Raw genomic sequence first — 18,491 nt, 5'->3', positions numbered from 1 at the left:
ACATTACAGCGCAGAACAGGCCCTTCGGCCCACGATGTTGCACCGACCAGTTTAAAAAAAAAAACTGTGACCCTCCAACCTAAACCAATTTCTTTTCGTCCATGAACCTATCTACGGATCTCTTAAACGCCCCCAAACTAGGCGCATTTACTACTGATGCTGGCAGGGCATTCCAATCCCTCACCACCCTCTGGGTAAAGAACCTACCCCTGACATCGGTTCTATAACTACCCCCCCTCAATTTAAAGCCATGCCCCCTCGTGCTGGATTTCTCCATCAGAGGAAAAAGGCTATCACTATCCACCCTATCTAAACCTCTAATCATCTTGTATGTTTCAATAAGATCCCCTCTTAGCCGCCGCCTTTCCAGCGAAAACAATCCCAAATCCCTCAGCCTCTCCTCATAGGATCTCCCCTCCATACCAGGCAACATCCTGGTAAACCTCCTCTGCACCCTCTCCAAAGCCTCCACATCCTTCCTGTAATGTGGGGACCAGAACTGCACACAGTACTCCACTAGAATCCCTACCGATGAAGCAGGGTAAAAGAATTATCTGAGTATAACTGCTCTACTTTGAAAGAAACAAAAATCCGAGCAAAACCTTTGTGGCACACGGCTCCATTCAAGAATCTATGTATTAGTTAATAACAAGTTTCCATTTTGGTAGATCAGAGACAATGATTTATTTTATGCAGCCTGGATCAGATATTCAGAACTTTAAAAATGACTCTCATCTTGGGTTTGACCTCAACTTTTACATAGTTTCAATTAGGGCAGCACAGTGGCACAGTGGTTAGCACTGCTGCCTCACAGCGTCAGGGACCCAGGCTCAATTCCGGCCTCGGGTCACTGTCCGTGTGGAGTTTGCACTTCCTCCCTGTGTCTGCGTGGGTTTCCTCCGGGTGCTCTGGTTTCCTCCCACAGTCTAAAAATGTGCGGTTTAGGGTGATTGGTCGTGCTAAATTGACACTAGTGTCGGGGGATCAACAAGGTAAATGTGTAGGGTTACGGGAATAGGGCCTGGGTGGGATGCGGTCAGTACAGACTCGATGGGCTGAATGGCCTCCTTCTGCACTGTAGGGATTCTATGATTTCTGAATTATTTGGAAATGTGTGTGATCCCATTCAGCAGGTGTTCCTCCCTCAGTCCTGTAATTAGAAGATTGCTGGTGAAAGTAGTGTCGCTGATGGATTTTTCTCCACAGACCCAGGGTCAAAACAGCCAAGTGAACTCTGGCGCCATTTCCAGCCATGCACGATAAGTAGCTGCTTACCTTGTATGTTACAGGCAGATTTATCCGAGACGCCAGAGAGCGGGTGGAGCAGGTGGCAGGACATTTACTTGAAGAATGTGGTCATCCGTTACCTAAACGTAGTGATCCCATGTCACAGCTGCACATGTCTGTTCCAAATCCAGTGGAGGGAACTGTCTCATGTCAATCTTCAGGCATTTGGATTCTTTCAGAAGAAAGAGAAAGAGTGTGACTTACATGCAGAGATGAGGAGGAATTTCTTCAGCCAGAGAGTGGTGAATCTGTGAAACTCTTTGCCGCAGAAGGCTGTGGAGGCCGGGTCATTGAGTGTCTTTAAGACAGAGATAGATAGGTTCTTGATTAATAAGGGGATCAGGGGTTATGGGGAAAAGGCAGGAGAATGGGGATGAGAAAAATATCAGCCATGATTGAATGGCAGAGCAGACTCGATGGGCCGAGTGGCCTAATTCTGCTCCTATGTCTTATGTAATACTTATTATGATATTTTATTTGGAGTTGATGCAATTTTCTGGCCTGGAAAACACAGATGATCAACAACTGGTCATAGGAAACACGAAACTGAAGGTAGAACCTGGAGCATGGACACAATATACAACAGGGTAGATGGAGCAAGACTACCAGGGCGCAATTCTTTTTGAAAAGACTGTGTTCAAATAATTCATGGTTATTTATATATGTCAAAGCTAAAGTTCCTTTTTTCCTTAAAGGAATGAGAACCCCTCTAATAGTGAGGGGGGCAACTAATATTTGCTCTTTTTGTTTTTGTCAGACTCCTATGAACCAGGCCTCGACTCGTTCCCACTGCATTTTCACCATTCATGTTTCTAGTCGGGAGCCAGGCTCTGCCACTATCCGTCGATCGAAATTACACCTGGTGGACCTGGCTGGCTCAGAGCGTGTCACAAAGACTGGAGTCGGAGGACAGCTACTGACCGAGGCTAAATACATTAACCTGTCTCTGACATACCTGGAACAGGTATAGTTGGGTACCACGCCAAGAGAAATGAAAAAGAAATAGAAATTGTTCTCTACATTAACCAGCTGACTGGTGTATTATCGATGAATAACATCATTGGAACTATATATAATATGTAACATTATGAATAAATGAAATGGATTAGTATAGAATTATAAACCAAGTGAGATTGAGGACAAGAAGTCATTTTCATGGGGTGGATTTTACAGGGATGGATGACCTGCCCCATGCCTATCTCCACCGAGCCAAATGTTGTTTGGCACTGACCAGAAATCCGGCTGCCCCACAGCGTTAGTACGCAGGGGCAACCTTAATTAATGAGGATTGATACTTCTGCCCCTCAAGGACAACCAGAAGACAGGAGGGGCTACTACTGGGACCAGAAGCAGTCCCCAGGAAGGAAGAAAATATCTCCTGGATTTGAACTTAAGTCTGGCATTTTGTACGGGCATTTTTAAAACAAGTATTCTTTCATGGGATGTGGGCATCGCTGGCAAGGCCAGCACGGCGGGCACAATGGTTAACACTGCTGCCTCAGTGCCAGGGACCCGGCTTGGATCACTGTCTGTGTCGAGTCTGCACGTTCTCTCTGTGTCCGCGTGGGTTTCCTCCAGGTGCTCCGGTTTCCCACAGTCCAAAGAAGAGCAGGTTAGGTGAATTGGCCATGCTAAATTCTCCCATCAGTGTACCCGAACAGGTGCCAGGATATGGCGACTAGGGGATTTTCATAGTAACTTCATTGCATTGTTAATGTAAACCTTCTTGTGACTAATAAATAAATAAAATAAATAGATAAAAGTTTGCTGCCCATCTCTAATTACCCAACGGCGTGCTCGGCCATTTCAGAGGGCAGCCTTTGAGGGTGAAATGGCAGAGCAACAAGCCCAGAGAACCCTTGATATCTTGGAATATTCAGGACCGAATAAAAAAGAAAAGAGAGGCCTTTGGGAGGTACAAAGGGAGCAAATCAGCTGAGGCCTTAGTGGAGTGTAGAGAATGCAGGGGGAACTCCAGAAAGCAATTAGGAGAGCAAAGAGGGGGGCATGAAAAAGCATTTGTGGGTAAAATTAGGGAGAATGTCAAGATATTCTCCAGGTATATTAAGCGGAAGAGGATAACCAGGGAAAGAGTTGGGCCCATTAGGAACCAAGGGGGGCAACCTGTGCATTGGAGCTGGAGAACATTGGTAAGGTGTTAAACGAGTACTTCACATCTGTCTTCACTCGGGAGAAGGAGGATGTAGGTACAGAATTTGGGAAGAGGGACTGTGAGGCTCTTGAACAGTTTGACATAGGGAATGACGAACTATTCATGGGTTTAAAAGTGGACAAATCCCCAGGGCCGGATGAGCTGTATCCCAGGCTGCTTTGGGAGGCAAGAGTGGAAATTAGAGGGGCTCTGAACCAAATTTTTAATTCCTCCCTGGCCACCAGGGAATTGCCAGAGGATTGAGGACAGCTGATATGGTTCCACTTTTCAAGAAGAGTGGTAGAGGTAAGCCAGGAAATTGCAAACAAACGAGTCTTACATCAGCGCTAGAGAAACTATTGGAGAAAGTTCTGAAGGAGAGAATCTATCTCCACTTGGAGAGGCAAGTCTTGATCAGGGATAGTCAGCACGGTTTTGTTAGGGGGAGGTCATGGCTAACAAATTTGATAGGATTTTTCGAGGTGATGATTAGGTGTATAGATGAGGGTAGTGCAGTTGATGTGGTTTATATGGATTTCAGCAAAGCTTTTGACAAGGTCTCTGTAGTAAGTCTTTGGAGGCAGAAGTCCCTTCACCATAATCCCTTTATTTACAAACTCTAACACCGAGTGCTAGTAGTTAGCAGTCTACCTCCGGGGTGTGTCAGAGGAACTGACACTCCCGGTTAAGTACAAGGCAAAGACTCCCTGATTGGCTCATCAAATGGATCCTTAATTATGGAGTTCATACTCCAATAGGCCAACCTCAATGGCCTGATTGAAGTCATTACAGTCCCACATGGGAGACTGCTAAAGAAGGGAAAAGCAGATGGGCTCCAGGGTAACCTGGCAAGGTGGATCCAAAACTGGCAGTTAGTGTGACTGGAGGCCGGTGTCCTTTGGCGTACCACAGGGATCAGTGCAGGGTCCCTTATTGCTGGTGATATATAAACGATATAGATGAGAATGTGGGGGAGGGGTGGGGTGGGGGGATAATAAGTTAGTTTGCAGATTACATGAAGATTGGCAGGGTGGTTAATAGTGAGGAAGAAGGTCTTCTTGCAGGAAGATATAGATGGATTGGTCAGATGGGTAGATCAGTGGCAGATGGAAGTTAACCCTGAAAAGTGTGAGGTGATGCACTTTGGAAAGTGTATTAAGACAAGGGGGTACTCAATGAATGGATGGACACTGGGAAGCTCAGAGGAATTCGTCCACAGATCCCTGAAAGTAGCAGGACAGTTTAATAGGGGAGTTGAGAAGGCATCTAGGACACTTGCCTTTATCAGCCATGGCGTAGCTTGTAAGAGCAGAGGTTATGTTGGAGCTGTACAAAACTTTGGTTAAGCCACAGCTGGAGTACTATGTGCAGTTCTGGTGGCCTCACTATAGGAAGAACGTGATTGCACTGAAGAGGGTACAGAGGAGATTCACCAGGATGGGCAGAATCGTGGCACAGGGGTTAGCACTGCAGCCTCACAGTGCCAGGGACCCGGGTTCAATTCTGGCCTTGGAGTATGGAGTTTGCACATTCTCCCCGTGTCTGCCTGGGTTTCCTCTGAGTGCGTTGGTTTCTTCCCACAGTCCAAAGATGTGTAGGTTAGGTCGATTGGCCATGCTAAATTGCCCCTTAGTGTCCAAAGAGGTGTAGGTTAGGTGGATTAAAGCTGCAGGGTTGCAGGGGCTGGTGGACATGGGTAAGATGCTCTTTTGGAGAGTCGGTGCAGACTCAATGGGCTGAATTGCCTCCTTCTCACTGTAGGAATTCTATGGTTCAATTCTGTGGTTGCCTTGGATGGAGCATTTGAGTTATGAAGAGAGGCTGGATAGGCTTGGGTTGTTTTCTTTAGGGCAGAGAAAGCTGAGGGGGGTGGACCTGATTAAGGTGTATAAGATTATGTCAGTGCAGACCCGATGGGCCGAAGGGCCTCTTCTATACTGTATGATGCAAGAGCCAACCACACTGATGTTGGCCATAAGTCAGATGTAGGCCTGACCAGGTAAGGATGGCAGATTTCCTTCTCTAAAGAACATTAGTGAACCAGGTGGGTTGAATAACAATTGATAGTTTCATGGCCACGATGACTGAGACTAGCTTTAAGTGCCCAGTTTTTATTAATTTAACTTATGTTTCCACCAGCTACCATGGGGGGTACCATGGATACTTTGTATTCCAGAACATTAGCCTCTGCCTCTGGATTACTAGTCCAATGATGTTGCCACTGTGCCACTGTCTCCCACCCACAAGTGATAGATTGGAGCGCCCAGCGAGGTGGGTGAGAGATTGGGTTTAGAGGCCAGGAGTGGGACCAAATGGGGGAGGTAATCATCTTGAGGTTAAGTGACCCCGATTGGTAAAGGCACCCACCAAAGAAGATAACAACTCCCTGTTCCTTCCCAATAATCTTCCTTCCACCTTCACCCGCTGGCTGGAAAATTGTGATTGGAGATGCTGGCGTTGGAAAATTGTGACACAGGTGAAATGAGGCTCTTAAATGGCAGTTCATCGTCTGTTTAAGGGTCTTAATAGGCCTAAGGTCAGGCAGTCTATCTATCGCCTTACCCCACCCCACCACTGTTTAATATGAGGGACTCGTCTGGGGGTGGACGGAGATCGGTGGGCTGGCCACACAGTCTATTTCACATGTCCCCCTCACCTTCAAACACTTTGGTGGCTTGCTGCAAAATTTACCCGCTGTATTTCTGAAAAAGGTCTACACCTGCTTCGCAACCATGTGGTATAAATGGAAGTAGAGTATGATGTCCTGAATCTTTCTGCTCGGGCAGCTGCCTATAACTGAGGACTGTCACAGTCAGATAATCTCATTTGTACAGGTATTTCTCATAACTTTCTCCTGGGCTTGACATTTCCTTCTAACCTTTTTTTTTACATCAAGCTGCTGACGTTAAGTGTCACCCGATTACTTTGTGACACGAGTCTTCACTATTGCTGCATTCGATTGATGGTCTTTCCTTCTCTATCAGGTCTTGCACTGGGCCATTGTTACATGTATCATCCTTTTCTGGCACAAAATGGAACCAGTCTTAAAATAAGTTGACACAGAAATACGACAAAAAAAGCAACCTGCCTTTTCCAATTTCCTCCATTGAATATGTTTGTTGATTCTATGCATTAAGGAGCAAATTTGAAATTGTTTGTTTAAATTCCAGGTGATTATCGCACTTGCAGAAAAGAATCGCGCCCACATTCCTTATCGAAACTCGATGATGACATCTGTTCTGAGGGACAGCCTGGGAGGAAACTGTATGACAACTATGGTTGCAACATTATCTGTGGATAAGAGGAACCTGGAGGCACGTTCATGTTGTTTTCATTCCAATTCTATATAGAGTTCAGAAAATAGGTTTGAAGGCGGGCCTTTGATCCATGTGTCTTCATATTTTTGAAGTAAGAAATATAACTTCACAACACGCTTTGGTTGTTCATCCTGTGGGTAAAGAAAGTACTTTTGGCATATGCCCAAAGTTTGTTCTTCATGACCATGAACTTGTGTTCTGTTGTTCTGCTGCAAAAGAGTATCTGAAAAGATTTTCCTGGGACTATTCCTGGGGCGGCACGGTGGCACACAACGCCAGGGACCCAGGTTCAATTCCAGCCTTGGGTCACTGTCTGTGTGGAGTTTGCACGTTTTCCCCGTGTCTGCATGGGTTTCCTCCGGGCGCTCCGGTTTCCTCCCACAGTCTAAAGATTGACCATGCTAAATTGACCCCAGTGTCAGGGGATTAACAGGGTAAATGTGCGGGGTTATGGGAATAGGGCCTGGGTGGGATTGTGGTCGGTGCAGACTTGATGGGCCGAATGGCCTCCTTCTGCACTGTAGGGATTCTATGATTCCATGACTCTATGATTCTATGAATATGAGAAATTTTGTTTGCAATTTTTGTGTGTTAGATTCCACCCCCACCTCCCCCAGAATGTGATTTATTGTGCTATGCTGAATGCAGTAGTTTACTAATTGATATCATATCTTAATTGTGCTTAATTGATATCAATCTTATTTTTCCAGATCTGGTCCAAGCTCCATCTAGGGCCTAATTTTACCATTTTCATTCTAAGTGCTGAATCTGGGCGCAATTCAGATCTGACTTGGAAATCTGTTCCCAGGCGCCCCCATACGCACTCAGCCTGAAAAAAAATCACGAATCTGAATTGCGCTGTGGGAGGGGCTTAATGCGCCCGAAATGATTGGAGCTCTGAACTGCGCATGCGCAGTTAGAAAAAAATTTGAAAAAGCGCGCTGCTGTCACATCGCTCCCGGGCCGCAGAAAGCAGAGAAAGCGGCTCGGGAGCGCAAAGCAGGAGCAATGGCTCCCACAGACATCACTGACCCCCTTATCCACCCACTCCCCCGCTACCCAGACCGATCACGACACCCGCCCCCTTTCCCCCCACTGATTGCCCGCAGAGTGGCAGCGGACCCCCCTGCTCCCCCCCTTGTTCTCCGCCCCCCCCCCCAACAGAGATACATCTTACCCCCCTCCCTCCCCACCACCCCAGAGATACATCTGACCTCCCCCTCCCCCCCCAGAGAATGATCTGGCCTCACTCCCCCCTCCCCAGAGAATGATCTGGCCTCTCCCCCGCCCCAAAGAATGATCTGGTCTCACTCCCCCCCCCACCCCCCCAGAGGATGATCTGGCCTCACACCCCTCCCCTCCCCCCCGTCCCCTCCCCCCCAAGGTACATCTGGCCCGCCTTCCTCCCCCCCCCCCAACCAGACAACGATCGGGCCTCCCTCCTCACTCCCCCCACTTCAGTAAAGTGGCCATCTTCGCGGACGTGGGCGCCGATCGCGTTAATGGCCTCACACCCGACTTTACCATGTTTCCGCGCCTGTTGCAATGGTAAAATCGGGCCCCTAGTTCCATATTTTAAAATTCGTTGGCATTGAGCTGTCTGGTTGTGATGAGCTTATTGGTGATCAATGGCGTTGAAATAGATGTAAATCAATCCAAAAGAAAGGTTAAGGAGTTACAGATGCACATGAATATGGATATTAATAGAAGAGGGATACACTGAATGGGTGCTTGCTAGAAAACATTTTTTACATATATTATTAATCATTCATCAAGTTTTCAGTCAATGTAAAGCTGTTATCACCAAGGCCAATCTAGTACTGGAATGTATCTCAAGGGCATTTCACTATGGAAGAAAAAAGGTAATTTAATCTTGCATTCACCATTGCTGAGTTGGACTCTGTTTGTTTAAGGGTTGTGAGCGTCAGTGGCGCGGCCAGAATTTATTGCCCATCCCCAATTGCTCTTGAGAAAATGGTGGTGACGTGCCTTCTTGGATTGCTGCAGTCCATGTGCTGTGGGTACACCCACAGTTCTGTTAGGGAGGGAGTTCCAGCAACAGTGAAGGAACAGCAATTTATTTCCAAGTTGGATTGGTGAGTGGCTTGGACGGGAACTTTTAGGTGGTGGTGTTCCGATGTGTTTGCTGTCCTCCTACTTCTACATGGTAGCAGTTGTGGGTTTGGAAGGTGCTGTCTAAGGAGTGTTGATAAGTTCCTGCAGTGCATCTTGATGGTACATACTGCTGCCACTGTGCGTCAATGGTGAAGGACTGAACGTTTGTGGATAGGATGTCAATCTAGCGGACTGCTGGATGTTATGAAGCTTCTTGAGTGTTGGAGCTGCACTTATCCAGTCAAGTGGAGAGTATTCCATTGCACCCCTGACTTTTGTTTTGTAGCTGGTGGACAGGCTTTGGGGAACCTGGAGGTAAGTTACTTAGAATCATAGAGTCGTGGAGGTTTACAGCATGGAAACAGGCCCTTCGGCCCAACTTGTCCATGTCGCCCTTTTTTTAAAAAACCCCTAAGCTAGTCCCAATTGCCCGCATTTGACCCATATCCCTCTATACCCATCATACCCATGTAACTATCTAAATGCTTTTTAAAAGACAAAATTGTGCCCGCCTCTACTACTACCTCTGGCAGCTTATTCCAGACACTCACCACTCTCTGTGTGAAAAAATTGCCCCTCTGGACACTTTTGTATCTCTCCCCTCTCACCTTAAACCTATGCCCTCTAATTTTAGACTTCCCTACCTTTGGGAAAAGATATTGACTATCTATCTGATCTGTGCCCCTCATTATTTTATAGACCCCTATAAGATCACCCCTCTGCTCCAGAAGAAAATAGTCTCAGTCTATCCAGCCTCTCCTTATAACTCAATCCACCAAGTCCTGGTAGCATCCTAATAAATCTTTTCTGCACTCTTTCTAGTTTAGTAATATCCTTTCTATAATAGGGTGACCAGAATTGCACACAGTATTCCAAGTGTGGCCTTATCAATGTCTTGTACAACTTCAACAAGACGTTCCAACTCCTGTATTCAATGTTCTGACCGATGAAACCAAGCATGCCGAATGCCTTCTTCACCACTCTGTCTACCTGTGACTCCACTTTCAAGGAGCTATGAACATGTACCCCTAGATCTCTTTGTTCTGTAACTTTCCCCAATGCCCTACTATTAACTGAGTAAGTCCTGCCCTGGTTCAATCTACCAAAATGCATCACCTCGCATTTCTCTAAATTAAACTCCATCTGCCTTTCGTCAGCCCACTGGCCCAATTGATCAAGATCCTGTTGCAATTGGAGATAACTTTCTTCACTGTCCACTATGCCACCAATGTTGGTGTCATCTGCCTCCTATATTCTCATCCAAATCATTAATATAAATGACAAATAACAGTGGACCCAGCACTGATCCCTGAGGCACACCGCTGGTCACAGGCTTCCAGTTTGAAAAACGTGCCACAGGACTCCTTGCCTTTAACCTGTTCCTGTAGCCACAGTATTTATATGGCTAGTCCAGTTCTCAATTTCCAGTCAATGGTAACCTCCAGGATGTTGATAGTGGGTGCTGCAGTGATCGTAATGCCATTGAATGTCAAGCTGCAATGGTTAGATTCTGTCTTGTTAAAGATGGTCACTGTCTGGCATTTGTGTGGCACAAGTGTTACTTGCTGCTTGTCAGCCCAAGCCTGGATATTGTCCAAGTCTTGCTGCATTTGGACATGGGCTGCTCTCTGTGAAATCACGAATGGTGCTGAACATTGCGTAATTATCAGTGAACATCCCCAAGGTCATAGTTGAAACAGCTGCAGATGTTTGGGACGAGGACACTACCCTGAGGAACATCTGCAGTGATGTCCTGGAACTGAGATGATTGAGCTCCAGCAACCACAATCATCTTCTTTTGTGCTAGGTATGACACGAGTGGAGTGGAGAGTTTTCCCCCTAATTCCCATTGACTGCAGTTTTGCGAGGGCTCCTTGGTACTCCTACATTCAGTCAAATGCTGCATAATGTAACATGTGTACTGAATTTCTTTGACTTTTTTTGGCAGAACCTTATTGTAACAATGGTGGCAATCAGCCAGCTCCTGGATTTGCTGTGTCCTTCTTTAAGTGGGAATTCGGAGCACAGAAATAGCCGATCTGGACTATAATGCCTTTGAAAAAGCCATCCAATTATTTTGACTGTTCATTTCCTTGTAGCTTTTTCCACTTCAGATAGTTATTCAAGTCCCCTTTACCAGCCTATCAAACCACGTATTGTAAATCATAAAAAGGCACTGTGCGTTTTTTTCTTCTCCCCGCATCACCAGTGATTCTTCTGCCAAGGCATCTTAAATTAGTGTCCTCTTGTTATTGAGCTATCTGCCACAGGAAATGGTTTCTCCTTACAAGTTTGAATTTATTTTATAGAAAAAGAATTATTCTAACTTTGCAAATAATAATTTAACATAGTTAATATCCACTACAATAATAAAAGCAGATATAACATTAACAGGGTGTATTATAAAATAAGTTGTTTTTTCATGCCGCAGTTAAGTGATCTTTAAAATCATTGAACAGTTTCAGATGCAGATAGGCTGAACGGGGATCAAAGCTCAAAGTGGTGGTGGAGGAGTGGGCAGTGTGGCATATTGCCATTTGTTTTAAAAATGCCATAAAATCACTTTTCTAATCCTACTTGAGCCAGTCAAAAAATGTCGCTACATCAGTCTGCACCCATGCTATCCTTGTTTGCAATGCTTGAAGTTAATTCGTATTAAATTCTATTTATCCACTCTGGCCAACAAGTTGAGACCTCAGTCCATCTCCAACAAGGGTTGGAGATTGTGTGCGTGTGTACGTGTGCGGAGGGGAGCTTCATAAAGCAGTGCAGAGGGAGGGGAGATTTCATGTTAGGAAAACAAAGTACTTTTCAGGAATTTATATTTGTACTGGTAAACATCAGAATTCAGATCTCATTTTAAGTGGGTTTAATTCAATGTTTCTGTGGTAGGAATGATAAAACCTGTAGTGAGATTCATGCTGGGCAGAGATGTTTATATGTGTGGGGTTGACTCAATTCAAACTCTTCTTCTATTGTGCTTAGAGAGGGTTACGCTATGAAGAGTAAATAGAGGCTGGCAGAAGTAGCTGTGGTCGCTTAGTTTTTAGGGGCCTTTCAAGGTAAGCTTTTGAATTTAGCTCTTAGCTGAATTTGTTTGCAGTTGAAGATGGGGAATGAACATCTCGCAACTCTGCCAGGAGAAGAAAGACTGGACAGGACAAGGGAGCTGCCAAGAGATAGACTTCCCAAAGAACCAGATAGGCCGACAAGAGGTGAGGCCACATTGGATTTGGTACTGGGAAATGAACCGGGCCAAGTGTTAGATTTGGTTGTGGGAGAGCACTTTGGAGATAGTGACCACAATTCGGTGTCTTTTTGTTATTGCAATGGAGAGGGATAGGGCCATACGGCAGGGCAAGGTTTACAATTGGGGGAGAGGTAATTATGATGCGATTAGGCAAGAATTAGGGGGCATAAGATGGGAACAGAAACTGTCAGGGAAAGGCACTAATGAAAAGTGGAACTTTTTCAAGGAACAAATACTGGGTGTCCTTGATAGGTATGTCCCTGTCAGGCAGGGAGGAAATGGCCGAGTGAGGGAACCACGGTTCACGAAAGAGGTGGAATGTCTTGTGAAAAGGAAGAGGGAAGCTTATGTAGGGATGAGGAAACAAGGTTCAGATGGCTCGATTGAGGGTTACAAGTTAGCAAGGAATGAGCTGAAAAAGGGGCTTAGGAGAGCTAGGAGGGGACATGAGAAGTCCTTGGCGGGCCGGATCAAGGAAAACCCCAAGGCTTTTTACTCTTATGTGAGGAATAAAAGAATGACCAGGGTGAGGTTAGGGCTGGTCAAGGACAGTAGTGGGAACTTGTGTATGGAGTCAGTAGAGATAGGCGAGGTGATGAATGAATACTTTTCTTCAGTGTTCACCAAGGAGAGGGGCCATGTTTTTGAGGAAGAGAAGGTGTTACAGGCTAATAGGCTGGAGGAAATAGTTGTTCGGAGGGAGGATGTACTGGCAGTTTTGAATAAACTGAAGGTTGATAAGTCCCCTGGGCCTGATGAAATGTATCCTAGGATTCTTTGGGAGGCAAGGGATGAGATTGCAGAGCCTTTGGCTTTGATCTTTGGGTCCTCGCTGTCCACGGGGATGGTGCCAGAGGACTGGAGAGTGGCGAATGTTGTTCTTCTGTTTAAGAAAGGGAATAGAAATGACCCTGGTAATTATAGACCGGTTAGTCTTACTTCGGTGGTTGGTAAATTGATGGAAAGGGTCCTTAGGGATGGGATTTACGACCATTTAGAAAGATGCGGATTAATCCGGGATAGTCAGCACGGATTCGTGAAGGGCAAGTCGTGCCTCACAAATTTGATAGAATTTTTTGAGGAGGTAACTAAGTGTGTTGATGAAGGTAGGGCAGTTGATGTCATATACATAGATTTTAGTAAGGCGTTTGATAAGGTCCCCCATGGTCGACTTATGATGAAAGTAAGGAGGTGTGGGATAGAGGGAAAGTTGGCCGATTGGATAGGTAACTGGCTATCTGATCGAAGACAGAGGGTGGTGGTGGATGGAAAATTTTCAGACTGGAGGCAGGTTGCTAGCGGAGTGCCACAGGGATCAGTGCTTGGTCCTCTGCTCTTTGAGATTTTTATTAATGACTTAGAGGAGGGGGCTGAAGGGTGGATCAGTAAATTTGCTGATGACACCAAGATTGGTGGAGTAGTGGATGAGGTGGAGGGCTGTTGTAGGCTGCAAAGAGACATAGATAGGATGCAAAGCTGGGCTGAAAAATGGCAAATGGAGTTTAACCCTGATAAATGTGAGGTGATTCATTTTGGTAGGACTAATTTAAATGTGGATTACAGGGTCAAAGGTAGGGTTCTGAAGACTGTGGAGGAACAGAGAGATCTTGGGGTCCATATCCACAGATCTCTAAAGGTTGCCACTCAAGTGGATAGAGCTGTGAAGAAGGCCTATAGTGTGTTAGCTTTTATTAACAGGGGGTTGGAGTTTAAGAGCCGTGGGGTTATGCTGCAACTGCACAGGACCTTGGTGAGACCACATTTGGAATATTGTGTGCAGTTCTGGTCACCTCACTATAAGAAGGATGTGGAAGCGCTGGAAAGAGTGCAGAGGAGATTTACCAGGATGCTGCCTGGTTTGGAGGGTAGGTCTTATGAGGAAAGGTTGAGGGAGCTAGGGCTGTTCTCTCTGGAGCGGAGGAGGCTGAGGGGAGACTTAATAGAGGTTTATAAAATGATGAAGGGGATAGATAGAGTGAATGTTCAAAGACTATTTCCTCGGGTGGATGGAGCTATTACAAGGGGGCATAACTATAGGGTTCATGGTGGGAGATATAGGAAGGATATCAGAGGTAGGTTCTTTACGCAGAGAATGGTTGGGGTGTGGAATGGACTGCCTGCAGTGATAGTGGAGTCAGACACTTTAGGAACATTTAAGCGGTTATTGGATCGGCACATGGAGCACACCAGGATGATAGGGAGTGGGATAGCTTGATCTTGGTTTCAGATAAAGCTCGGCACAACATCGTGGGCCGAAGGGCCTGTTCTGTGCTGTACTGTTCTATGTTTCTATGTTTCTATCTGGGTGTGCGATTCTGATCTAGCCAAAGCCAGCCACGAGCTTCTTTCCACCCATTCCAGGCATGAAATCAGGAGGCCTGTTCTGTGCTGTACTGTTCTATGTAACCAGATGATGTTCAGATAACCAGGGTGTTGGGACAGAAAGGATGTCTTAGGAAGATTGAAGTTTGGAGAACAGAGACCAAGGTATTGTTCACAGGACAATTCAAAGGGAGAAGCAGACAAGCTGCTGTGAGTGAAAGAGATAACTGCAGTCACCAGAGCTAAAGTGGGAAAGCAGACTTTAGAGGTAAATCAAAGGTTTGATGCCATTTAATAGAGTCTTGGAATCGAGAGTTGAAGCAATTATGAGCAGTTTGAACAACAGTTAGGACAAAGATATCCTCAAGATGGAGGTGAACCTTGGATTTGTTGTTAAAAGTGGAGCGAAAGTTTTGTTTAAGATCGTCATTTGGAATACCTGGACTGGATTTTTGAATGCAAACCAGACCAAGAATAGTAATGACTAATATGTATAAGTGGCTTTGAACAGAAAACCACCTTTATTAAAATTTGGGGGGAAAAGACCACAAGTAAACACTTCACAAACAATTTAATGGTGAAATTTAAGAAGCATTGATATGTTTAACACTATCCAATGTTAGTTTTTAATGATTGATAATGAGAAATTAAAGCATCGGAAAGATGCTTGTGAAAGAAGATTTTAAAGCGTATTTTTTGGCAGTGGAGTTTGGAAAGCCATTGGCAATCATCTGGAGGGATTTTGAGGAGACATCCACAGACATTCACTTAGGTTCAGGGTGGAGAGTATATTTAACCACAGCCAGTTTGTCAGCCACTGGGAAACCGGAGCACCCAGAGGAAACCCATGCAGACACGAGGGGAACATGCAAACTCCACACAGTGACCCAAGCCGGGAATCGAACCTGGGTCCCTGGCGCTGTGAAGCAGCAGTGCTAACCACTGTGCTACCGTGCCACCCCTGTGGATGGTGTCAAAGTTCTTGAGTGTTGTTGTCGCCATTGGAGCTGCAGCTCGTCCAGACAAGTTGAGAGTATTCCATCACACTCCTGACTTGTTAGTTGTAGATGGTGGACAGGCTTTTGGGACTCAGGAGATGAGTTACTTGCAGGATTCCAAGTCTCGACCTGCTCTTGTAGCCACAGTATTTATATGGCTGGTCCAGTTCAGTGAATTCGCTTCCCCAGAAAATAGTGGAGGTTTGGCCCTGGAATTTATTGGAAGCTAAATTAGATTTTTGATCAGCAAGGGAGTCGAGGGTTATGGAGGGTTGACAGAAAAGTGGAGTTGGTAATAGAAACATAGAAACATAGAAAAAGTACAGCACAATACAGGCCCTTCAGCCCATTCCACACGCCCACCACTCTCTGAGTGAAAACTTACCGCTGACATCTCTGTACCTACTCCCCAGCACCTTAAACCTGTGTCCTCTTGTGGCAACCATTTCAGCCCTAGGAAAAAGCCTCTGACTGTCCACTCGATCAATACCTCTCAGCATCTTATACACCTCTATCAGGTCACCCCTCATCCTTCGTCTCCAAGGAGAAAAGGCCGAGCTCACTCAACCTATCCTCATAAGGCATGTCCCCCAACCCAGGCAACATCCTTGTAAATCTCCTCTGCACCCCCTTTCTATGGCTTCCACATCCTTCCTGTAATGAGGCGACCAGAACTGAGCACAGTACTCCAAGTGGGGTCTGACCAGGGTCCTATATAGCTGCAACATTATCTCACGACTCCTAAACTCAATTCCTCGATTGATGAAGGCCAGTACACCATACGCCTTCTTAACCACAGCCTCAACCTGCACAGCTGCTTTGAGCGTCCTTTGAACTCGGACTCCAAGATCCTTCTGATCTTCCACACTGCCAAGAGTCCTACCATTACTATTATATTCCGCCATCCTATTTGACCTGCCAAAATGAACCACCTCACACTTATCTGGGTTAAACTCCATCTGCCACTTCTCCGCCCAGTCTTGCATCCTATCAATGTTTCGCTGCAACTTCTGACATCCCTCCATACTATCCACAACATCTCCAACCTTTATGTCATCAGCAAACTTACCAACCCATCCCTCCACTTCCTCATCCAGGTCATTTATAAAAATCACAAAGAGTAAGGGTCCCAGAACAGATCCCTGGGGCACTCCACTGGTGACCGACCTCCATTCAGAATATGACCCATCTATAACCACTCTTTGCCTTCTGTGGGCAAGCCAGTTCTGGATCCACAAAGCAATGTTCCCTTGGATCCCATGCCCCCTCACTTTCTCAATAAGCCTTGCATGGGCACCTTATCAAATGCCTTGCTGAAGTCCATATATACTACATCTACTGCTCTTCCTTCATCAATGTGTTTAGTCACATTCTCAAAAAATTCAACCAAGCTCGCAAGGCATGATCTGCCTTTGACAAAGCCATGCTGACTATTCTTAATCATATTATACCTCTCCAAATGTTCATAAATCCTGCCTCTCAGGATCTTCTCCATCAACTTATCAACCGCTGAGGTTAGACTCACTGGTCTATAATTTCCAGGGCTATCTCTACTTCCTTTCTTGAATAAAGGAACAACATCCGCAATCCTCCAATCCTCCGGAACCTCTCCCGTCTCCATTGATGATGCAAAGGATGTTCGCAGGGCTCTGTATTGGGACCTCTGCTGTTTGTGATTTATATAAACGATCTGGAAGAAAGTGTAACTGGGGTGATCAGTAAGTTTGCGGACGACACGAAAATGGCTGGACTTGCAGATAGTGAGGAACATTGTCAGAGGCTACAGAAGGTTATAGATAGGCTGGAAATTTGGGCAAAGAAATGGCAGATGGAGTTCAATCCAGATGAATGCGAAGTGATGCATTTTGGTAGAACTAACGTAGGGGGGAGCTATACGATAAATGGCAGAACCATAAAGGGTGTAGATACGCAGAGGGACCTGGGTGTGCAAGTCCACAGATCCTTGAAGGTGACGTCACAGGTGGAGAAGGTAGTGAAGAAGGCATATGGCATGCTTGCCTTTATAGGACGGGGCATAGAGTATAAAAGTTGGGGTCTGATGTTGCAGTTGTATAGAACGTTGGTTCGGCCGCATTTGGAATACTGCGTCCAGTTCTGGTCGCCACACTACCAGAAGGACGTGGAGGCTTTAGAGAGAGTGCAGAGGAGGTTTACCAGGATGTTGCCTGGTATGGAAGGGCTTAGTTATGAGGAGAGATTGGGTAAACTGGGGTTGTTCTCCCTGGAAAGACGGAGGATGAGGGGTGACCTAATAGAGGTGTATAAAATTATGAAAGGCATAGATAGGGTGAACGGTGGGAAGCTTTTTCCCAGATCGGTGGTGACGTTCACGAGGGGTCACAGGTTCAAGGTGACGGGGGGGAAGTTTAACACGGATATCAGAATTTTACACAGAGGGTGGTGGGGGCCTGGAATGCGCTGCCGGGCAAGGTGGTGGAGGCGGACTCACTGGGAACGTTTAAGACTTATCTAGATAGCCACATGAACGGAGTGGGAATGGAGGGATACAAAAGAATGGTCTAGTTTGGACCAGGGAGCGGCGTGGGCTTGGAGGGCCGAAGGGCCTGTTCCTGTGCTGTATTGTTCTTTGTTCAAAGATCATCGCCAGAGGCTCAGCAATCTCCTCCCTCGCCTCCCACAGTAGCCTGGGGTACATCTCATCCGGTCCCGGCGACTTATTTAACTTGATGCTTTTCAAAAGCTCCAACACATCCTCTTTCTTAATGTCTACATGCTCAAGCTTTTCAGTCCGCTGCAAGTCTGCACTACAACCACCAATATCCTTTTCCATAGTGAATACTGAAGTAAAGTATTCATTAAGTACCTGTGCTATTTCTTCCGGTTCCATACAAACATAATATTATTGAATGGCTTAAAGAGTTGAATGGTCTACTGTCCCAAAGCCATATGTTCCTAGCTAGGGCGTTCAGAGATGATGTCTCATACATTAGGCACATAAAGGCAGCATGGCAGCACAGTGGTTAGCACGACTGCCTCACAGTGCCAGGGACTCAGTTTCAACTCCAGTC

The 18,491-nt window shown here is 45.9% G+C and overlaps 1 protein-coding gene across 1 annotated transcript in view; it reads left to right on the top strand.

Moving 5' to 3' along the window:
* kif6 (kinesin family member 6) overlaps nt 1–18,491 on the top strand; it is a 406,644-nt gene that overhangs the window by 113,280 nt on the left and 274,873 nt on the right. The window contains exons 7-8 of the mRNA XM_078213528.1: nt 2,045–2,251; nt 6,610–6,753. Coding sequence (XP_078069654.1) covers nt 2,045–2,251; nt 6,610–6,753 — 351 coding nt within the window. The remainder of the gene's footprint in view (nt 1–2,044; nt 2,252–6,609; nt 6,754–18,491) is intronic.

The sequence above is a fragment of the Mustelus asterias genome, chromosome 5, assembly GCF_964213995.1.
Source record: "Mustelus asterias chromosome 5, sMusAst1.hap1.1, whole genome shotgun sequence".
Classification (NCBI taxonomy): Eukaryota; Metazoa; Chordata; class Chondrichthyes; order Carcharhiniformes; family Triakidae; genus Mustelus; species Mustelus asterias.
This window is presented reverse-complemented; position numbering and strand designations above follow the sequence as displayed.